Raw genomic sequence first — 19,016 nt, forward strand, 5'->3', positions numbered from 1 at the left:
CAGGAACCAAAGGCAATTAAATAACATTTAACTTTAAGCTGACCACAGACTCAAGAAATACAAGTCACATTTGGCAAGGCAAACTTTTCAGCACACTGGGTTGCTTAGGTTATTCTTACACCGTGGAAGAGGAATTTCCCTTACAAGATTCTACATATTCAGGATATTATTATTAATTATTATTATTGTGTCTTTCAGACGGTTCCTTTGGCAAGAATTCCAATTTTTTTAGCTTTTATTATATAAAAATATAACCAATTTTCATTATGTACAAACATTACATTACACATTGTACAGGTTAAAAACACTACAAAAAATGGCAGGCCATGAGTGAACCAAAAGCAAACAAGAAAACCCAGCCTCTATGTAGAAAACATGAGAACAAAAAAAAGAATTAAATACTGCACATTTCATAAAAATTACATTAACTACAAACAAATTTCTTTTTGTTTGCAAATATCAAACAGTACTGACGTGATTGGAAATCCTTCCCAACAACTTCATTTTTAAGGCACATCTTGCATATTTACACGTACGACACGGGATCTGGTCAATAACTTAAAGGCTCTCAGGAGTGACCTAGTCATGTGCGCGCAGGGGCGTGTGTACTTGGGTGGGGAACGTGCTGGGCTACACTTTCTCAGCTGTGTCAGTCTGGGGGCCCAGGTATCTAGTCGAGGGGGCTGGATAGAGAGGCACCCCAATCTCCTGAAGGTCAGGGAGCCGTGCAGGGCGTGGCGGGGAGAGAAGTGTGATTGTCCGGTCAAAGTCCCTGTGCAGCACTTTCTCATAGACGCTCTGAAGCCCTACTGTTTTGGGCAGCTGGGCTTGATAGAAGTTGTCCCTGCGAAGGGGGTCCCTGGGCAGGGATGTGCTCTTGCAGAAGGTGGAAAGGGGTGCTGAAGGATGGGGAGAGGGGTGAGGGTTGGCTCGGCCACAGGAGGGGCTCCAGCAGCGGTCTGAGTGGCCCAGGATCTTGCACTCAGCTGTGCATGCCCAGAGACCTAAAGAGTGAAAGGAGGAGAAACCTGTCATTACTGCAGGAATAAATCCACATCATTCATAATCCTCAGAGTTATCAGTCACGGGGTGATTCAATGTACTGACAGCAGCAGCTGGGAGGTGGTGCTCTACAGCACATCAAAGAAAAAACATGCTTGGGAAGGTTATGTCATTTTGCTAGGGATACTCCTCACAATCCTAACCTGAAGGGAAGTTTTTGGGAAGGAAAAAACCCCCATCCTACAGCATTTCCAAGATTTGCTAATTTGTACTCTGTGCCTAGTGTAGAGAGGAGCTAGTGTCTGGCAGCCTGCTGCGAAGAGACGGGCAGTTAGAGCAACACAGCATCAGGTTTCCCCTTCTAACTAGCCTGCCTCACCACTGTACCCCAGGAACGGGTCCACCTCCCCATCTCCCTGTCACTCTGTCTAGAGGGGTCAGCTGGGAGCTGGGGCTGAGCTGAGCCCTTACCGTTCTGCATGTGCGTGATGAGATCTTTCTTCAAGGCATCTCCACTGATATCCGAGTCACTGTCATTAAAATCGCTGTCACCTTTCCCACTGTCCTTGCCACTGAATTTCTCTGCCTCTCGGCCGGAGATGGTGTTGAATGAGTGCCCCTTCCAAATGGCCACGGGGGGAGCAGGCTCCTTACCGAAGCTTGGAGCAGCAGCAAAACCCTGCTGGGTTGGGGGAATCAGAAGAGACGTGAGAGAGGGAAGTAGTGAGAGGTGAATCAACAACAGAACTACAGCTTTGCAATTCACATCCTTGAATACCCCTCCCACCTGCTGACCTTCTTCCCCATGGCAGAATCTTACCTCCGCGTTTGGTCCTCTAAGCTTCTTCTGACCCTCATAGAGGCAAGCACTGTCGCTGCTGCTCTCAGCAGTGGAGATCTCTTCAGCAGCTGGAGAAGGGTCTGGGCTGGTAAATGAGGTTTTGCTGGGAAAGGGTCGCACCTCAAACACATTCCCTCTCTGGCTGCCCTCCTCCTGACAGCCCTTCTCCAGGTGCGAGATATCTATCTGGTCCTTCAAGGAAGTGTTGTTTTTGATCTCATTCCCCTTCTTGCGCCTGTTGCAGGTCGTGGCAATGGTGATTATAGCCACAAGAAGGAGGGTGCAGCTGCCTGCCAGGACAATGATCACAATCAGAGGGATGTCCCACTGCAAAGCCTTTCCTTCCCAAGAGCTGGGCTTGACTATCTCCTGGATACTGGAAGGAGCAGTGGCAGTCACCAAGAAGTTGACTGTGGCAGTTGTGGCAAGTGGGGGTCTGCCATTGTCTGTTACGGTGAGGATGACCTTGAACAGTTGTCCCAGCTCTTCAGAGAGGTCACCTCTCAGCACAATGTCCCCAGTACTTGGGTTTATGGTGAAAACGTCCTGCTGGGGCTCTTCCAGGAAGGCAAAGGTGAGCTCAGAATTGGCCCCATCATCTGCATCTCGAGCTTTGATCTGGGCCACGAGGGAGTCACGGGAGGTCTTACTGGACACACCAATTTCCACCGTCCCATTGGTGAGCACTGGGTGAATGATGACAGGAGGGTTGTCATTCTGGTCCACCATCCTCACTTTGACAAGGGTACTGCTGGAGAGCTGTGGGGAGCCACCATCAGTGGCCTGGATCCTCAGGTCTAACTGCTTGAGGATCTCATAGTTGAACGTCCTGAGGGCATAGATGGCCCCGGTGGCAGGGTCCACCGAGACATAGGTGGAGATGGGAGCCCCCATAACCTGTGTCTCCAGGAGTCGATAGGTGACCTTACCATTGTGGCCAAGATCGGGGTCGCGGGCTACTACAGTGGTGATGTAGGCACCTGGGGGGTTGTTCTCTGGCACAGCCACCTCATAGAGGGGTTTTGCAAAGAGTGGTGCATTGTCATTCTCATCGCTCACCCGCACCGTGTACTGGCGGACAGTCTTGAAGGGTGGTGAGCCCAGGTCCTCAGCCACCACAGTGAGGTTGTACTCAGGGATGCGCTCACGGTCCAGTGCCGCTGTAGTAACAATCATGTAGCTGTCCTCATAGGCACGCTGCAGGGCAAAGTGGTCGTGGCCTCGGAGGCTGCAGCGCACCTGCCCGTTGACACCTGAGTCGCGGTCTGAGGCGCTGACAAGGGCCACGAAGCTCTCGCTGGCTGCTGCTTCACTGATGTAGGCCACACCAGTGGCACTGGCAGCTCCACGGAGGGCGCTGATGCTGATACGTGGTGCGTTGTCATTGACATCAGTAAGGCGCACAATGACGGTGCAGGTGGCAGTTCGTGGGCTCGCACCACGGTCCTGGGCACGCACGTCCAGCTCATAGGTGCGAGTGCGCTCATAGTCCACAGCTGCCTCCAGTGTGAGGCGGCCTGAGCGTGGGTCAAGGCGGAAGAGCCGCCTTGCCTCAGGGGGCACCTGGCTGCCAAAAGTGTAGACCACCTCACCATTGGGACCCTCATCAGGATCAGCAGCGTCCAAGTCAAGCAGCAGGGAGCCAGGTGGCGCATCCTCAGGCAGCTCCACTGTGATTGAGCTCTGGGCGAAGGCGGGGCTGTTGTCATTGGCGTCGAGGACACGGACATGCACGGTGGCTGTGCCTGAGCGTGCCGGGCTGCCTCCATCCTTGGCAACCAGCTCTAGTGTGTAGGAGGGCTGGCGTTCACGGTCCAGCTCCTGGAGCAGCACCAGGTCAGCACAACGTGCCCCATCTGCCCGTGTCTGTGCCTCCACACCAAAGTGACTATTGAGGGATACCTGGAAGCTCTGGATGGAGTTAGAGCCCACATCTTCATCCACAGCCACTTCCAGTGGAAGGCGGGTACCGGGTGCAGCACTCTCTGACACCTCCAGTGTCATCTGGGCACGGGGGAAGCGTGGGGCATTGTCGTTGATGTCACGCACCTCCAGCTCCACGTGCACCAGGCGGTAGCGCTCCCTCCAGCAGCTCACCACGTCGAAGGCCAGGACGCACTGGGGGGCCTGCCCGCATAGCCGCTCCCTGTCCAGTCCTGCATCACCGATGCTCAGCTGCCCGTCCTCCTCCCGCACCCGCACCAGAGAGCTGTTGCTGAACTGTCGCATCAGGCGGAAGCTCATCTCCCCCGGCGCCTTCACCGGCATCTCGTCGGCCAGTGTACCGATGACTGTGCCTGGCGCTCCCTCCTCGTCGGTGCGGTACCTCACCGTCTTGCAGCGGGACAGGGCCAGCAGGCAGGCGGCAGCCAGCAGCTGTAGGGCTTTCATGGCACTTGCGCGGGGCTGAGCCCGTCGATGCGGTCAGAGATGCTGCGAAGTGATGGAAGGTGGCTGCGCCGCACTTGTGGCGCGACTCACCACACCCCCCACCACTGTCTGCACCCCTCCGCGCCTCCGCACAGCCTTTCATAGACGGCGCTATGCAAATGAGCAGGCGGCGGAGCCAATGGGAGGCGGCGGGGCGCAGGCAGCGGTCAGCCCCCCGGCGGTTTCTGAACCGGGGCGGCTCCGGCTGCCGGCGGGAGAGGGGGCGCGGGGCGATCGCCTTTGTTTTCTTTAACTCTCCCGAGTTTGGGATTTTTCCTTTTTTTTTTTTTTTTTAAATTTACCCCCCTTTTTATTCTGGCTTTATTCATTCCCCCCCGCCCTGTTCTCTCTCTCTCTTTTTCCCCCCTCTCTTTATTTTCTCCCCCTCATTTCCCTTCCTTTCTCTCTCTCCGGAGGTGCGGCGGAGCGGGCGCAGGGGAGCGTGGAGTAACATGCGCGGCGGGGTTTGTTAATTGTGCCACAGGTCTCACAGGTGCCGTGTCGCGGCATGTTGTGTCGTGGCATGTGGCGTCGCGGCATGTCGCGGCGTGTCGTGGCATGTCGCGGCTTGTCGCGGCGTGCCGCGCTGGTGGGTGCGTAGGGTGGCAGCGGCGGATTAGCGGGGCGCGGGGAGGGGTCGAGGGGTGCTGGCGGCATTCAGCTGCGCGGCCGGAGTGGTGTGTTCCTCGCGTGAGAGCCTGTGATCAGCGCCGTAAGTCGCCTTTCAGAAGGTGTCCCCGCATGCTTTAGTATGCATGTCACCGCCCGGGTTTCTTAAGCCTGGGGCACTAGCAGGCGAGGAAAAAAAAAAAGAAAGCAAAAAAAAAAAAAAAAAAAAAGTTCTAAATAGGATTTAGCATAAGCTTGAGGAGATTTGGAAAGGTTTCAAAGATCAGGCTGTATCAAAGGCTTATGAAGCCCTCGTTAGCTGTAGAAATATAATAGCATGGCAGGCTATCCCATTCGAGGAACCAATGTCTGTATTATTTCACTATGACAGGCTAAAGGGAGAGAAAGTTGAACAGTTTCCACAGAGGAGTTGGACTAAGTTGAATATAATGAGCAAACGCCACATGTATCCATTATGTCCCCCTATTCATTCCCAATCACTGCCATAACTCTTTGACTAAACGATGATGAGCGCTGAATTACACACAATGCCCCGCTCATATTAAAATACATTTAAGACCTATCCCTCCTGGTGCCCTGTTACGCCTATTCACAGGATTTTCTTTTTGTCCTAATAGGGCCTCTCTGGGAAGCAACACCAGTCTCGTTCCAGAAGAACAAAATAACAGCATGAGGCTGAAACCTGGCACGAACTGGGGGGAACGAAACCATCTGCCCCGCAAGGCACCGAGGCACTGCGTGGAGCCCAGCGCAGCTTCCCAGCTCCACCATGCCTGGGCTGCCATGGGGAGGGCAGCCGCTGTCCCTGGCAGGGAGGCAAACTGGGGGGCTTGAGCAGCATCTGGCTTTCTGGGAAAATGTATGCCCTGCCCTTCCCTTCCCTTCCCTTCCCTTCCCTTCCCTTCCCTTCCCTTCCCTTCCCTTCCCTTCCCTTCCCTTCCCTTCCCTTCCCTTCCCTTCCCTTTCCCTTCCCTTCCCTTCCCTTCCCTTCCCTTCCTTCCCTTCCCTTCCCTTCCCTTCCCTTCCCTTCCCTTCCCTTCCCTTCCCTTCCCTTCCCTTCCCTTCCCTTCCCTTCCCTTCCCTTCCCTTCCCTTCCCCTTTCTTCCCTCTTTCTATGTGTCAGGGAACCTAAGATTTTTAAAGGCATTTTTAAAAGATGAAGGGGGATCATAGTGAATCGGAGGATGTCGCCAGCCCACCGCCCCCTATCCCCTCAGCCCGGTTTCCTTTGGAAACCTCGGATAAAAGCCCTGCACTGCACTGCGCTGTGCACAAAAGCAGGCAATGGAGCATCTCGGGGTGGAACCATTCCCGGCTCCGTGCGGGGACATCCCTCTCAGTAGGGGTACCCCGGGACTGCGAGGGTCGCTGCGCGGTTCGGTGCGGGGGACGTTGTGCAGGTGGCTGCGCGGAGCGGCACGCGAGCGGGGTGCGACGGGCTGCCCGCAGCCCGGCTTATGGAAATGGGATTTAAATGGCACCTCAGCGCCGACTGCGGTCCGGGGAGGAGGGGGCCCGCTTAGCCGCCAACAAAAGCTCTCCAAACGCCTGGTGTCTGTGCAAAAAGCTTTCGCTGAGCACCGCTCCTCCCCGCCACGGGAGCTCCGCAGTCTGCTCTCTGGTGGGGTGAAGAGTAGTCGGCCTGGGCCGTGCCGGGCTGGGGGCCAGAGCGGGCCAGAGGTCTGGGGTCCGGGGGCGGGCTGCGCGCCTGGGAACGGAGCCTACGGCCGGGAGCGGGCAGCGGGCAGCGGGGCGGCTCCTCGTGTGTAACAGGATTATCGCTGCCATTTCAAGTTCCATACAGCATGTAATTTATTTTTAATTAGGATTAGATCGAGCAGGGAAGGAGACCAGACCTTTACCCTTCATCCCGCCTCCCCGCGCCCCCTCTCCGACCCCCAAAGGCATGGCTATTCCAGAGCAGCTCTGATTTTTTTATAAAAAAGAAAAAAAAAAATCAAACAATCGATAAACCAACACCTGCGTTTGCCTCCCACACACTTTGCAGGAGACAGGGGAGCAAAGGGCTGTTTTTTCAATGGGTGCTCAAGTACCTGCATGCATCCCTTTTCCCATCCACCCAGTCCCCTTCTTAAGAGGGTCCTACTGGAGCCTTGCTCCTCTTGCCTTGTGTTCGTGTTTTGTTTTTTTTTCCTTTTTTTTCCCCAGAGGGCAAATGCACTTTCTCTCTGCCTGCACTATTCTTTTACATGGTTGTGACTTTGATTTAAAAAAACCCGCAACATATCAGTTGCTCTGCTGGAGCAAAGCCTTCTCCCCAATATTTTGGATAGAGTCCATTACAGAAATGCTCTGAAAGGCTAGTGAAGAATCCCATTTTACAGCTCAAAAATAAGCATACGGATCAGCTGCATTAAAAGCACTTCTTTGAAATATTGTGGTTAAACAGCCCAGATTGGTTGATTGCTCCACGCAGGGACATATGTTCTTGCAAACTGTGTGTATTGTTACTAATGGGGATTCTCACACTACAGCCTTTCCTTTGAATCTGAGGCACTGGTGGTTTCTTCAGAGCTGTTGCAAGGTTGTTTTAATAATTCACCAACTCTCTTGCACTTAGTGTTTTTGAGGAGACTCAGAGCCTGCTAAGAAGGAGGTGCTTTACAGTGTCCAGAGGTCTGATCTCTGCTGCCAAGCTCCTTCCCGTATCTCTTATACACAGAAATCAAAGCTACTCTGAGAGGTGGGTGTCAGGCAAAGGTAAAAGCAAGACTCCCCCACCCACCCCTGTGAACCTGAATGCCTGAACAATGCTTTACTCCCAAGGAATGAAAGTGCTCCTAGACCACCAGCTTGACGCCAACAGCAACCAAGTCAATCATAAGCAGCAAATCAATCCAGGTTGCCTTTTTTAGCTTTACATTTACTTTTTCACCTGACTGATCCAGCTCTTAGAAATAGTTTGTGGGTGCCTTTCCCGTCTCCCCAGATATTACCTTACAAAACCCCAGGATCACTTCCTTTTACTCATTCAGCTGGGCACAGGCAGTTGCCGCTCTGTCCCTTTTCACTGTCACCTATAGCACAGCAAGTCCTGCTGATGTCCCAAGGGTGTCAGTCCCTACTGCAACAGGGGAAGACTTTCTTCCCTCTGAGCAGATGTCTGGGATTGTCTTGAGTGATCTCTGTTGTTAATGTTGCTTTTTGGGTCTGTAAAAGAAAGACTCCCATAGAGGTGCAGCCCTGTACCTCAGGATCATGTATACCTTGAGGGAGGATGTGCAGATTAATGCATGGATGGGTCAGTGGTAGCCAGCCAGGCTTTAAGAAGAGGTGGCTGTTATATGTACTTCCCCTTTCCCAAGAGATCTTGGGGGCATCAAGCCATGGCTGTTTAAAGTACCCCTCTCTCCTTGGCCCCAGTTCTCCTCAACATGCATGTGTGACTGCCTGCCATTGGGTTGGTAGGGTGGCATCTCCTTGTAGCATAAGCCCTGGGATGGTATTGCTGGGGCTTTGCTGAGCCTTGCAGGAGAGGCCAGGTTATCTGGGCATACTGTCTATCTGGTTCTGGTCACCCACATACCCAGAGGGTGCAGCTATCTTCTCTCCAGCCAGTGAAGCTGGGATACTACATGTCCCCCTTGTTTCTGAACCTGGAGAGGGATGGCATGAACTCCCTCCCTGTTGACCTGTTTCTGTGCTCAGCCACTGTCTCTTTCTTCTTGGGCATCCCGGCAGGCTTGGCTGCCTTGGGATGATCTACAAAAACAAAGGAGTTCCTTCTGCTTCATGGCCTAAACAGTCTCCCCTGTTTAATCATTTCTGCTGCAACCAAGGAAGTGTGGGTTAACCTGTCAAGCTCCACAAGACTAGGCTGACCAAAACCCATGGAAAACAAAAGAGTGGAACGAAGCGGCTAAGGGTTTTGTTGTTCTGTGACTGTTTGTGTTGGAGGGTAGCACGCGGCATTGTGCTTCTGTCTCTGGCCGTGCAGGCTATAGAAGACAGAGGCTGCGATCCTTCCTGTGAGCTGTGGGCTGGTACCAGGGTTATAAATCATCCTGATCATTTGTTTGTTATATTTGCTTCCCTGTCTGTATCTGCACTCTGTGAAATATGGGCTAGAAGAGAGAGTTTGTTTTACAGTAAAGAGAAATCTCATGGCCATACCCCCCAAACTGGCAAGCAGTTTTGATTCCACAGGGAATTTGTTTTTTAATTGGATTAATTTCTAGCCTCTCAGCCTGGAGTAGCAGCTGGGGTCTTTGATTCAAGAGGTTAAAACAAAGGGGCATGAAACAAAAGACCAGTTCTTCACATTCCCCACACAGCATGGGCCTTGTGCTAGCTGCCTGGAGATATCCCCGGAGCAGCACATTCCTAAAGGTCCCCCATGTGGCCCTCAATGGGGGTCTACTGCAGGGTTTTTTTGGGGTGCTCTCTAGTCTGTATTGCCTGTGGCTAGACATGAGTTTCTCCCTCCTATCCCACAACATGGCTTGTGGTCCCATGTAATCTTACCCCTTCATGCCCCTCTCCTCATCTCCCCACTGTCATTTTTGATCTCTCTTTACCTTCTACCATTTCAGAAGATACAGATGAAGCTTTTTAGCTGTTAAACCACAAGGCAGGTGCCCAGGTTCAGTTCTTAGCTCTCCCATCTGGAGCAAGCTAATGAGGCTCAGCGTTACAAAAATATTTAGGTACCCAATTGCTATTGAACGCCATGGGAGTTGGACATATTGTATCCTGGATGAGGGCTTCAGGCTCTCTCATACTCAGCTCCTCATGTCCACAGAGCAATTCCATACCTCGTAGCAGTGTTGTAAACACAAATGCACCAGAGACTGTGGGTGCGTTGGACGGATGACAACAAACAACTCCTGCTGTCTGCCCAGCAGGAGGACCATTAGGAGCCTTTTCTGGCTATTTTGCTTCAGTGAGTTTGGTTTTAGGGAGTGCAGGTAAAAGAGGCTCTCCAATGCAGACTTTTAGAAGAAGTGCCTGTGCTTTCTGTATCTTGGGGTTTGGTCTGATTCCTGGGATGTTGAAGAGAGGAGCTGCACAGCTTCTCTCCCTGGCTATTGTGAATTGGTGCTCCCTCTCTGTTGTTGCTGCCATACACCTATCTGTGATGTCTTTCACACCACTTTGAAGGTGTCCAGGCTGGTATATTTGGCTTTCCTCCAGCAGCTCCTTGTTTCCTCCTGGGCCTCATTCATGCTCTCCTCCTTGAAGGACTGTTTGGGCTTTTAGACTCTTACGAATGATGAATGGGCAGAAGAAATCCACCTTTCAGCTACCAGGAAGATGTACAGTCCTCTGTGAATACTTACGTGTAGCGATTGTGATGGGCTCCACTGATTTCTCTCAGAGGCAGCTCCCCTGCTGTTTGGTGTGCAAGGTCCCTTTCTGAACGCCCTTCTGCTGACTCTGGCCAACCAGTGTCATGCAGCCAGTGCGACAGTAAACAAGCACGGCCGCGTAATTCCTCGGGTTCTGCCTCTTCTCTACAGGTTCTCAAGTCCTTCCTAATAAGATCATACCCTTACATAAGCACAAGGGTAGCTACATACATGCCTATATGCACTTGCAGCCCAGAAAGCCAACCAGATCCTGGGTTGCATCAAGAGAAGCGTGGCCAGCAGGTCAAGGGAGGTGATTCTCCCTCTATACTCAGCTCTGGTGAGACCCCACCTGGAGTACTGCATCCAGTTCTGGAGCCCCTATTACAAGAGGGATATGGACATGCTGGCACGTGTCCAGAGAAGGGCCACCAGGATGATCAGAGGGCTGGAGCACCTCTCCTCTGAGGACAGCCTGAAAGAGTTGGGGCTGTTCAGTCTGGAAAAAAGAAGGCTCCAAGGTGACCTTCTTGTGGCTTTCCAGTATCTGAAGGTGGCCTACAAGAAAGCTGGGAAGGGACTTTTTAGGATATCAGGTAGTGATAGGACTAGGGGGAATGGAACAAAGCTGGAAGTGGGGAGATTCAGGCTGGATGTGAGGAAGAAGTTCTTCAGCATGAGAGTGGTGAGAGCCTGGAATGGGTTGTCCAGGGAAGTGGTTGAGGCCCCATCCCTGGACATGTTTAAGGCCAGGCTGGATGAGGCTCTGGCCAGCCTGATGTAGTGTGAGATGTCCCTGCCCATGGCAGGGGGATTGGAACTGGATGATCCTTGTGGTCCCTTCCAACCCTGACTGATTCTATGATTCTATATACTGTTACTATACCAATAAAAATATCCTCCCTGTTTTTCTGCTGTCACTGTATTTTCAGTCTTGCTCCACATGTGATTTCTTGCCCCCCACCCCTGATACATCCACAGAACATGAAGGGATATTGAGGTCCTGGAAACAGACAAGTTGCATTAGCATGATGCTATGCTGGAGCTGATTAGACCAGTGTCACAGTGAAGTTAGTGTGCTTGGGCACAGCACCACAACTTCTGATTCCTGGGCTGGGGAGGGCTTTGCAGGTGTGTGCTCTGGTCTGTTTCTGGTTGTTTCCTGAAGGATTATGGTCAAGTGTGACATGGGAGCAAAATGCAATGGAGAGGCAGGATCTCATCCTTGTGTCCTGAGTTCCATTCTCCATCTTGCCTCTTTTTCTCCCCCCTCTTCCCCCTTGTCCTCCATCTTAATCATGCCTCAGCTTGCGAAGTCAGAGCCCCCAGCTGTGAAGGACTAAGTCTCTTCTTCTCCCAGCCTCCTGAGCAGCAGCAGGCTGTGAGCAAGAGTGTGCCTCATGTCACTTCTGTTGAAGAGGCTGTGAGAGCAGTGGAAGAGTCCAGACACAGGCGGCTGCCACGTTTGGCTGCCTGCCAGGGCAGGAACACTATTCACTCTCAGAGAGCGGGCGAGCATCCTTCTGCAGCCTGCTGCCCGGAATCTGCGCGGCCTGAGGTTTTATGCATGACAAGGAGCTCCTGAGGACTGAAAGTGGCAGGAAGATCAAGTTCGATCAGGCCACTTTCCTTCATCCTGATTTTTCAATCATCTCAGTTTCCCACCTACAGGTGGGGCTCAGAGTTAAACCACCCTCTCTCTCTCCATCTTAAACATGCTGGGTTTCTTAGAAGGACCAATTTTAGCTTTGATGACCGCCAGCATGTTCCTACCTGACATGCAGCCAGCTCTAGGCAGAGCAAGGCAGGAAAATGGCACACAACTGTAAAGAGGAGGACAGAAAGCAAACATATCCCATTACAAGAGATTTGGAAAGGCTTTAAGTACTCATACAGAGTTGACAGTAAACTTTTCAGAAGCTTAGAGACTAGTGTAAATCTGGCTCCTAAATCATTTAGGTGATCTTGAGCATTTCACCCAGGATTTTTGCTTTAAAGTTTTCTACTGCGTTTGCTGCATTTCATGAATCTGGAGTGTTGCTCAGGATTAGATCAGGCTGCTTTACACAGCCACGGGAAGACTTTTCCCTTCATTTTTTTTTTGTCTGAATCTGTCATTCTTTGACCTCCACAGGACTTTGACCTCCAGAGCTCAAAACGTTCCTATACTCACTGCCCATCTTTCATGCACGGCATTTGCTCATTCTTCACGTACGCTTCACTGAAGGGGTCTAGCTGAGGAGGCACAATGCTTGCCCTGGGTGACATGACCTCAACTGGAGCTGGTGGAGTGGAGAGGAGCAGAACTGTTTCCTGTGGCTGAAGGACGCATCTGCAATGTAGCCCAGAGCCTGTCTTTAAAAGATAGCCAGTCAGTCCCCAAATGTCACCCGTCCCTCCTGCACCTGTTAATGTGCACCACAGCAAGATGAAGAAGTGATCTGGAAAACACTGCAGTCTCTACAGCTACATCTATAACACTGAATAAAATGTTCCCTACTCTGACTCTGCTTAGTTTACTTCTACCATAGTCTATGAAGATATAGCGCTTTTCCAGTTTGGGGGGGAATTGCCTGTTTGCCTTTTTAAGTTCAACTATTTGGTGCATTCACTCATTTAATTCACTTTAAAAAGGGGTGCACAATGTAACATGCCACCCACTGTCTGTGGTTTTTGCACCTGTAACACACACACCAGCACATATTTCATGTATAATCCCCAGGAAATAAAACCCAAACCCATTTGGTCTGCAGAATTCTGTTCTGAAAGGTTAAATAATTTATTTTAACTTGTAAAGTGCTGTAATAAATGTGTAGAATGATCTCACAAAAAAAGCTTGAGGATTAGAGAATAGGTGCTAAAGAAATGCAACAAATTAGACCAGAAAAGAGGCATAAAAATCTATGTTATAAAAAAAAAACAACAACCATCAACCAACTAACCAACCAAACAAAAAAACCCATCCAAACAACCAAAACCCCCAAAACACAAGGGCTGATGGCTCAAGTGACTCTTCTGCTTACTGCTGTACTAAATATCAAATTCGTGTTTCTGCCTAAAAGAATTTACAGCTCTGCAGTGAGCAGATCTGAGGGCTCTGTTTTGTGGGAGAGTATGTGGTGGTGGCCGAGAAGTAGAAAATGATGCAATTGGGCATGGTTTGAAAGTGAAGGGTCACAGATGGGTGAAGCCTTGCAGAAGTTGAAACTGACAAGCAAGCATTTGGAGATGCTCCTAGAGAATCCTGAACACTACACTTAGAACTGTAGAGGTTTGAGTTTGTCTCAGCAGTATGTGTATGTGTGTGTTATATATTAAAGCGAATATGATAATGATAGGAGATAATTTATAATATATGTGCAATGTATATGAGTGCGTCCTCAGCAGGCTAGAACAATGCCATGAGAGTCTAAAGAAATGTGAAATCTAATTACTGTAGCTGTGTAAGTGAAGTAATGAGGAGCTTGAGAGTGTGACTGATAAGCAATTAGATACTAGACTAATGAGCAAGCTGTCCACAGTCCATCAAAAGAGTAAAGAAAGCTTGTGCAAGACACCCCTGGTATTGCAAAGAGGAAGATAGATCACATCCAGCTGCAGCTTTCCAAGGTACATACAACACGAACACATGATGCTCGCTAATGACTGGAAGCTGTGTGCTCATCTCAGGGACAAAGTCATTAACTGGTCAAAAAATGTGTGGCAGACCCACAGGAGATAAAGACAGCAAAAGTATGAAATATAAAGAACTGAAAGTATGTAGCTTGGATTGAAGGTGCTGGATTAGTGACTCCTGAGTATTTGTTTTGCTGTGTCAGGTTGGGTGGTGCGGGTGGTAATGTGAGCCTGATCCTGGCAGAGCTGGGCTGGGAAGGGGCAGTGGAGAGCTGGCCAGGGGGACCAGGGGCAGAAGTAGCAGGCATGTTGGGGAAAGGCACTCAGAGCTTTCTATGTCCTATAGGGAGTCCTGTAATAACAATACTTACACTGTATACAGGACTGTCTCCAGGAGCTTATTCTTCAGCAAGTATTAACTGTTTAAGTTGAAATTTTCTATGCTGGGTGTCTGCTTCAGGCTGTTGGTTCTTTCTAAGAGAAAGCTTCAGCTGAAGCTGCTCAGTTATCTTCAGAAAAGAAGCTAGGGTAAATTTATCCTAGGCTTTTTTATGGTTGTTTTGCCTGTGGGATAAATATCCAGGCTCTCTCTTTTCTTTTCTTTTCTTTTCTTTTCTTTTCTTTTCTTTTCTTTTCTTTTCTTTTCTTTTCTTTTCTTTTCTTTTCTTTTCTTTTCTTTTCTTTTCTTTTCTTTTCTTTTCTTTTCTTTTCTTTTCTTTTCTTTTCTTTTCTTTTCTTTTCTTTTCTTTTCTTTTCTTTTCTTTTCCTTTCTTTTCCTTTCCTTTCCTTTCTTTTCTTTTCTTTTCTTTTCTTTTCTTTTCTTTTCTTTTCTTTTCTTTTCTTTTCTTTTCTTTTCTTTTCTTTTCTTTTCTTTTCTTTTCTTTTCTTTTCTTTTCTTTTCTTTTCTTTTCTTTTCTTTTCTTTTCTTTTCTTTTCTTTTCTTTTCTTTTCTTTTCTTTTTTTAAATGATAGAATTTTCATGGTTTCATTTGAGGATGTGAAACTTTGCAAGACGTTGACCTGCTAAAGCAGGCAAGTGACTTGTGCCACTTTTGTGACCATTCAGCCATATTGAATTATGTGAATCACAGAAACATTCAAGTTGGAAGAGGCCCTCAGGATCACCAAGTCCTGAGGGATAACTCTGCTCTAAAAAGTTCACCCCTAAACCATAGATCCAAGCACCACATCCAAACGACCTTTAAACATATCCAGGTTTGGCAACTCAACCACCTCCCTGGGCAGCACATCCCAATGCCTGACCACTCTTGCTGTGAAAATTTTTTCCTAATGTCCAGTCTAAATCTACCCAGTTGTAGCTTGAGGCCATTCCCTCTTGTTATCACTAATTACCTGTGAGAAGAGACCAGCACCAGCCTCTCTACAATGTCATTTCAGGTAGTTGTAGAGAGCAATGAGGTCTCCCCTCAGCCTCCTCTTTTCTGAACTAAACAGCCCCAGCTCCCTCAGTCACTCTTCATATGATTTATTCTCCAGGCCCTTCACCATCTTCATCGCCCTCCTCTGCACTCGCTCCAGCACCTCCACATCTCTCTTGTATTGAGGTGCCCAAAACCAGACACAATACTCAAGGTGTGGCCTCACCAGAGCTGAGTACAAGAGGACAATCACCTCCCTACTCCTGCTGAACAGCATTTCTAATACAGGCCAGGATGTCACTGGCTTTCTTGGCCACCTGGGCACACAACCTGCTGTTGCTGAGTAGAGATTAGGCAGGTAAATCCCTGCCAGATTCTAGCTACAGTGAGTACACCATGAACTTAGCTGGGACTGGCTTTCATTTTAAGTACAGGCTGGGCAGATGCTGAGGCCTGAAAGCAGTCTTCATCTTTCTTTCATCTCAGGCAGGTGGAGAAGGAAACCGCTGTGTTTAAATAAAGCAGGGATGAAGGTCTGGGAGAAGAGTCAGAAGATTCTGTTCCAATGCTGGTCTGACACAAACTTGGATTGCTATTCCAGGTATTTGTGAGACAGAGGCAGATACTTCTTTGCTTTCAGGAAACAGCCGTCAAAACCCACCAGCAGAAACATCCCTTATCACTTTGATTTCAAGAAGGGTTGGTCATGATAGCCCAGTGCTGCCCTTGGCTCTGTGCTTCCTCAAATGGGGCACAATCTCTGTGATGGACCTAAGGCTTGCAGCCCTGGGAACAAGTGGCAGACAGCTGGTTGTGAGGTTATGTTTTTCCCATATCTGTACCTTAAAGTCTAAGGAGATATGCATATTGCATCATGGAGTTTGCAATGTCAGGCCCTCCAGAGTGAGGGGGAAGAAGGGCTTGAGTGTTTCAGCTTACGTATGCGAAATTAGTGGACATTAATCTAGTAACCTGCATCTTTGTGTCTCAGCTCACCAGCTGTAATGTGGAGTTAATGAGACACCCTCCTTCCATGGGCTCATTATGGAAATAAGATAATTAACATCTGTGAATCACTCTAATTTAAGAGTGAGGAAGGCCAAAGAAAAGTCTATGAGAAAATTATTGCTTCCATCCCAACCAGGGCTTGAGTGATGTGAGGAAACTGTGGCATGGAGCAAGGATCCAGAATACACCACAGAAGGGTACAAGGACTCTTGGGTCCGTGGAGCAGAGAGAACAATGGAGAAATAACACTTCACTGTGCAACCAAGGATTGTAGCACAGTGTGATTGGGGTTGCAAAGACCACCTTAGGCCCTGTATTTCTAGTTTAAGTGCTTAACTTTGCAGTCTTACTAACATACTTCAGGAGTAATTCTCTTGGGTGTTGTAGCCACTGGAATATATGGCTCTGTGGAGGGAAAACCCTGTTCTCTATGCCCTGTAATCATGCAAGTTACCTGCAGCAGCAGAGAGGTCTAGATCAGTGATTGCTCATTAAGCAACAAACTTTGTCTGCCCACGTAGTGATTTCTCTTTTCACTGTCCTCTAGGTACACAGTGATCTTGGTTTCCTTTTCCCTGCAGCCTTAAACCTTCTTCACTCTTCTCAGTAAGGAACGAACCTCTGCATGGTGCTCCTTTGTTTTGCTGCCTCAGGAACATGGCGTTTGGCAATAACTAGCACCACAACATTACACGGGTACTGCAGCTTTCTGAGGAGGAAAACAGATTTCCAAGATGGTCAAAGGCTGAAGACCCAGGTGAACCTTGAGGCAAAGCTGTGAGTAACTCATTTTTGGCAGCCAAAAATGATGCTCAGGCACAGTTTGGTTAAGGTGTGCTTTATATGCTTGAAGGTCTAAGTCACATTGCCATGCCATGGCTCCTCTGTGTGTTCTTGGGGAAGACATCTCCTTGTTTTACAGCTTAAATAATACTCCACAGAGGGCAGTGGGTTCAGTCTGTAGTTAGGTCCCTTAGAAGTGCTGCAATATAAAAACACCTAAGGTACAGATTTTGTTTTCCTAGAACCCTTCCAGACACCTGAAATCTCAGTGAAGATGGGAATTTCCTCTAAAATGACTCTTTTGGAGAGGATGTGGGCAGGGAAAATGGAGACAGTTGAAGGTCTGCTCCTATTGGGATGTCAGGGCTGTCAGTGCTGTGGCAGATATAAGTAGCATAGATGAAGGCAAGTAGGACTCTTTTATAGGGAGAACATAGCAGCAAGATGGTAGGGCAGGGAAACTTGAGGTGAGAGAGCAAAAGTGGGAGAGGGATAAACAGGTGTGGGGACTGGATGGCGAAGGGAGTTGATAGGAAGATTTGAAAGGGGGGAAACACGAGCAGACCCTGGAGGAAGAAAAGTGTGCTGTGAGTCAGTAAGTCTAAGATGCAGATTAGGGGAGTGCTTTGGGGTCTGAAGAAGCCTAAGGAGCTGAAGGCTTGGTGAGGGAGGTGATGGGAGAGATGTGGTGGGAATACTCATGTCCCAGAGGAGGGGAGACTTGGAGCTGTGGTCAGCTACTGATGAGGAATTTGAGTTTAAGTGATCTGAGGCAGCAGAGGCTGGGCATGGATACTCTGTAGGAAGCTGAGAGATCTGAAGCAGGACCTGACTGAGGGAAAGGGGTTTTGCTTTTGGGCGACAATAAGGGCATGGGTAGGCCTGAGTTTCTAGAAGGTAAGGGACTTTTGGATGGCCACCAATAAGCCTTGTAGTGTTCTGGGGTGCAGACAAGGGCATGAGCTGGGGACCATTCTTAGAAGGCTACTGCATACTTTCTTTCTATTATAAATATGGTAATCCCAAGCATGCTGGGAGCTTCACCCATGTGTACATCATGCAGCTGGACTCTCATGTTTGCTGTATCATTTGCACTAATCTATTACCATTAAGTGAGGAACAGACCCATCTGGATGTGTCCATGCCTCAATCAAGTCACTGGGCAATTCTAGTAATATAACAAAGTCTCACCTTCTCTCTCTGCTCCTTCTTCTGTGGCTTATCTGACTTTCCCTCCACCTCCAGCTGAGACAGTGCACTCCTGTCTTTTCTGTCACTCTATGATGTGTCTAGCTTGCTCTCAGCGAGTAACCCTGGAAAAAGCAATAGATACCCTTAAAAACAAATGTGTACCATAGTACAAAGCATTTCATGGAGAGGTCTCTTATCCTGCACAATGTGTTTTTTTGGGGCATGGTGTCAGAATGTGGGGAATGGTTGTAAGATGAGTCTCAAGATCTTTTAGAGCTGCACATAGGCAAGTTCAAATCAAGCAGGGCACACTGGCTGCTGTCCTGTGTTGAAGCACAATGTCTGACCTAATGATGTTGATAATGTAAGCTGTTCTCCTAGCCTGTCCACTTCAATTTACAATATTTCACCTGAAATCCTTCTTTAATCAGAAGCATATAGGAAATTAGTTATTGCAGACTGCCATAGGTGTACACAGTGCTTTACAAACATATGAGGAGGCAGATTGCTGCCCTGAAGAACTTACAATTTGATTTAGACAAATACAAAAAGAAAGAAAAAAAACCATCAGGGTTGAAACTTTGAGCAGACAAACAAATGCCTGTACACAGTTGCATCAGTCACAGCCCATGGAAATATTATAGCTTTTTTTCATTCAAGTGTTCAGCTGTGTCACATCTACTGTTGAAGCTGACAGACTGTTAGTTCCTTAGGTAGAAAATGCTTATATTTTAATGCTTGTTATGTCATGAATTATTAAACCAATTTAAATGTAAAAATCAACTGAAAAGACAAACTTATATTTAAGGATGACCTGCAGCATCTAAA

General features: G+C 48.9%; 1 protein-coding gene across 1 annotated transcript; it reads right to left on the reverse strand.

The window, feature by feature from the left end:
- Positions 1-630: 630 nt before the first annotated feature.
- PCDH8 (protocadherin 8) lies at positions 631-4,234 on the reverse strand. Its single transcript, XM_054400028.1, has 3 exons — positions 1,823-4,234; positions 1,474-1,684; positions 631-1,004 (listed from the first exon to the last, which is right to left on the reverse strand). Exons 1-3 carry the CDS (start codon positions 4,232-4,234, stop codon positions 631-633), a joined length of 2,997 nt encoding a protein of 998 aa, XP_054256003.1.
- Positions 4,235-19,016: the final 14,782 nt, after the last annotated feature.

This window comes from Indicator indicator, chromosome 1 (genome assembly GCF_027791375.1).
Source record: "Indicator indicator isolate 239-I01 chromosome 1, UM_Iind_1.1, whole genome shotgun sequence".
NCBI classification, from domain to species: domain Eukaryota; kingdom Metazoa; phylum Chordata; class Aves; order Piciformes; family Indicatoridae; genus Indicator; species Indicator indicator.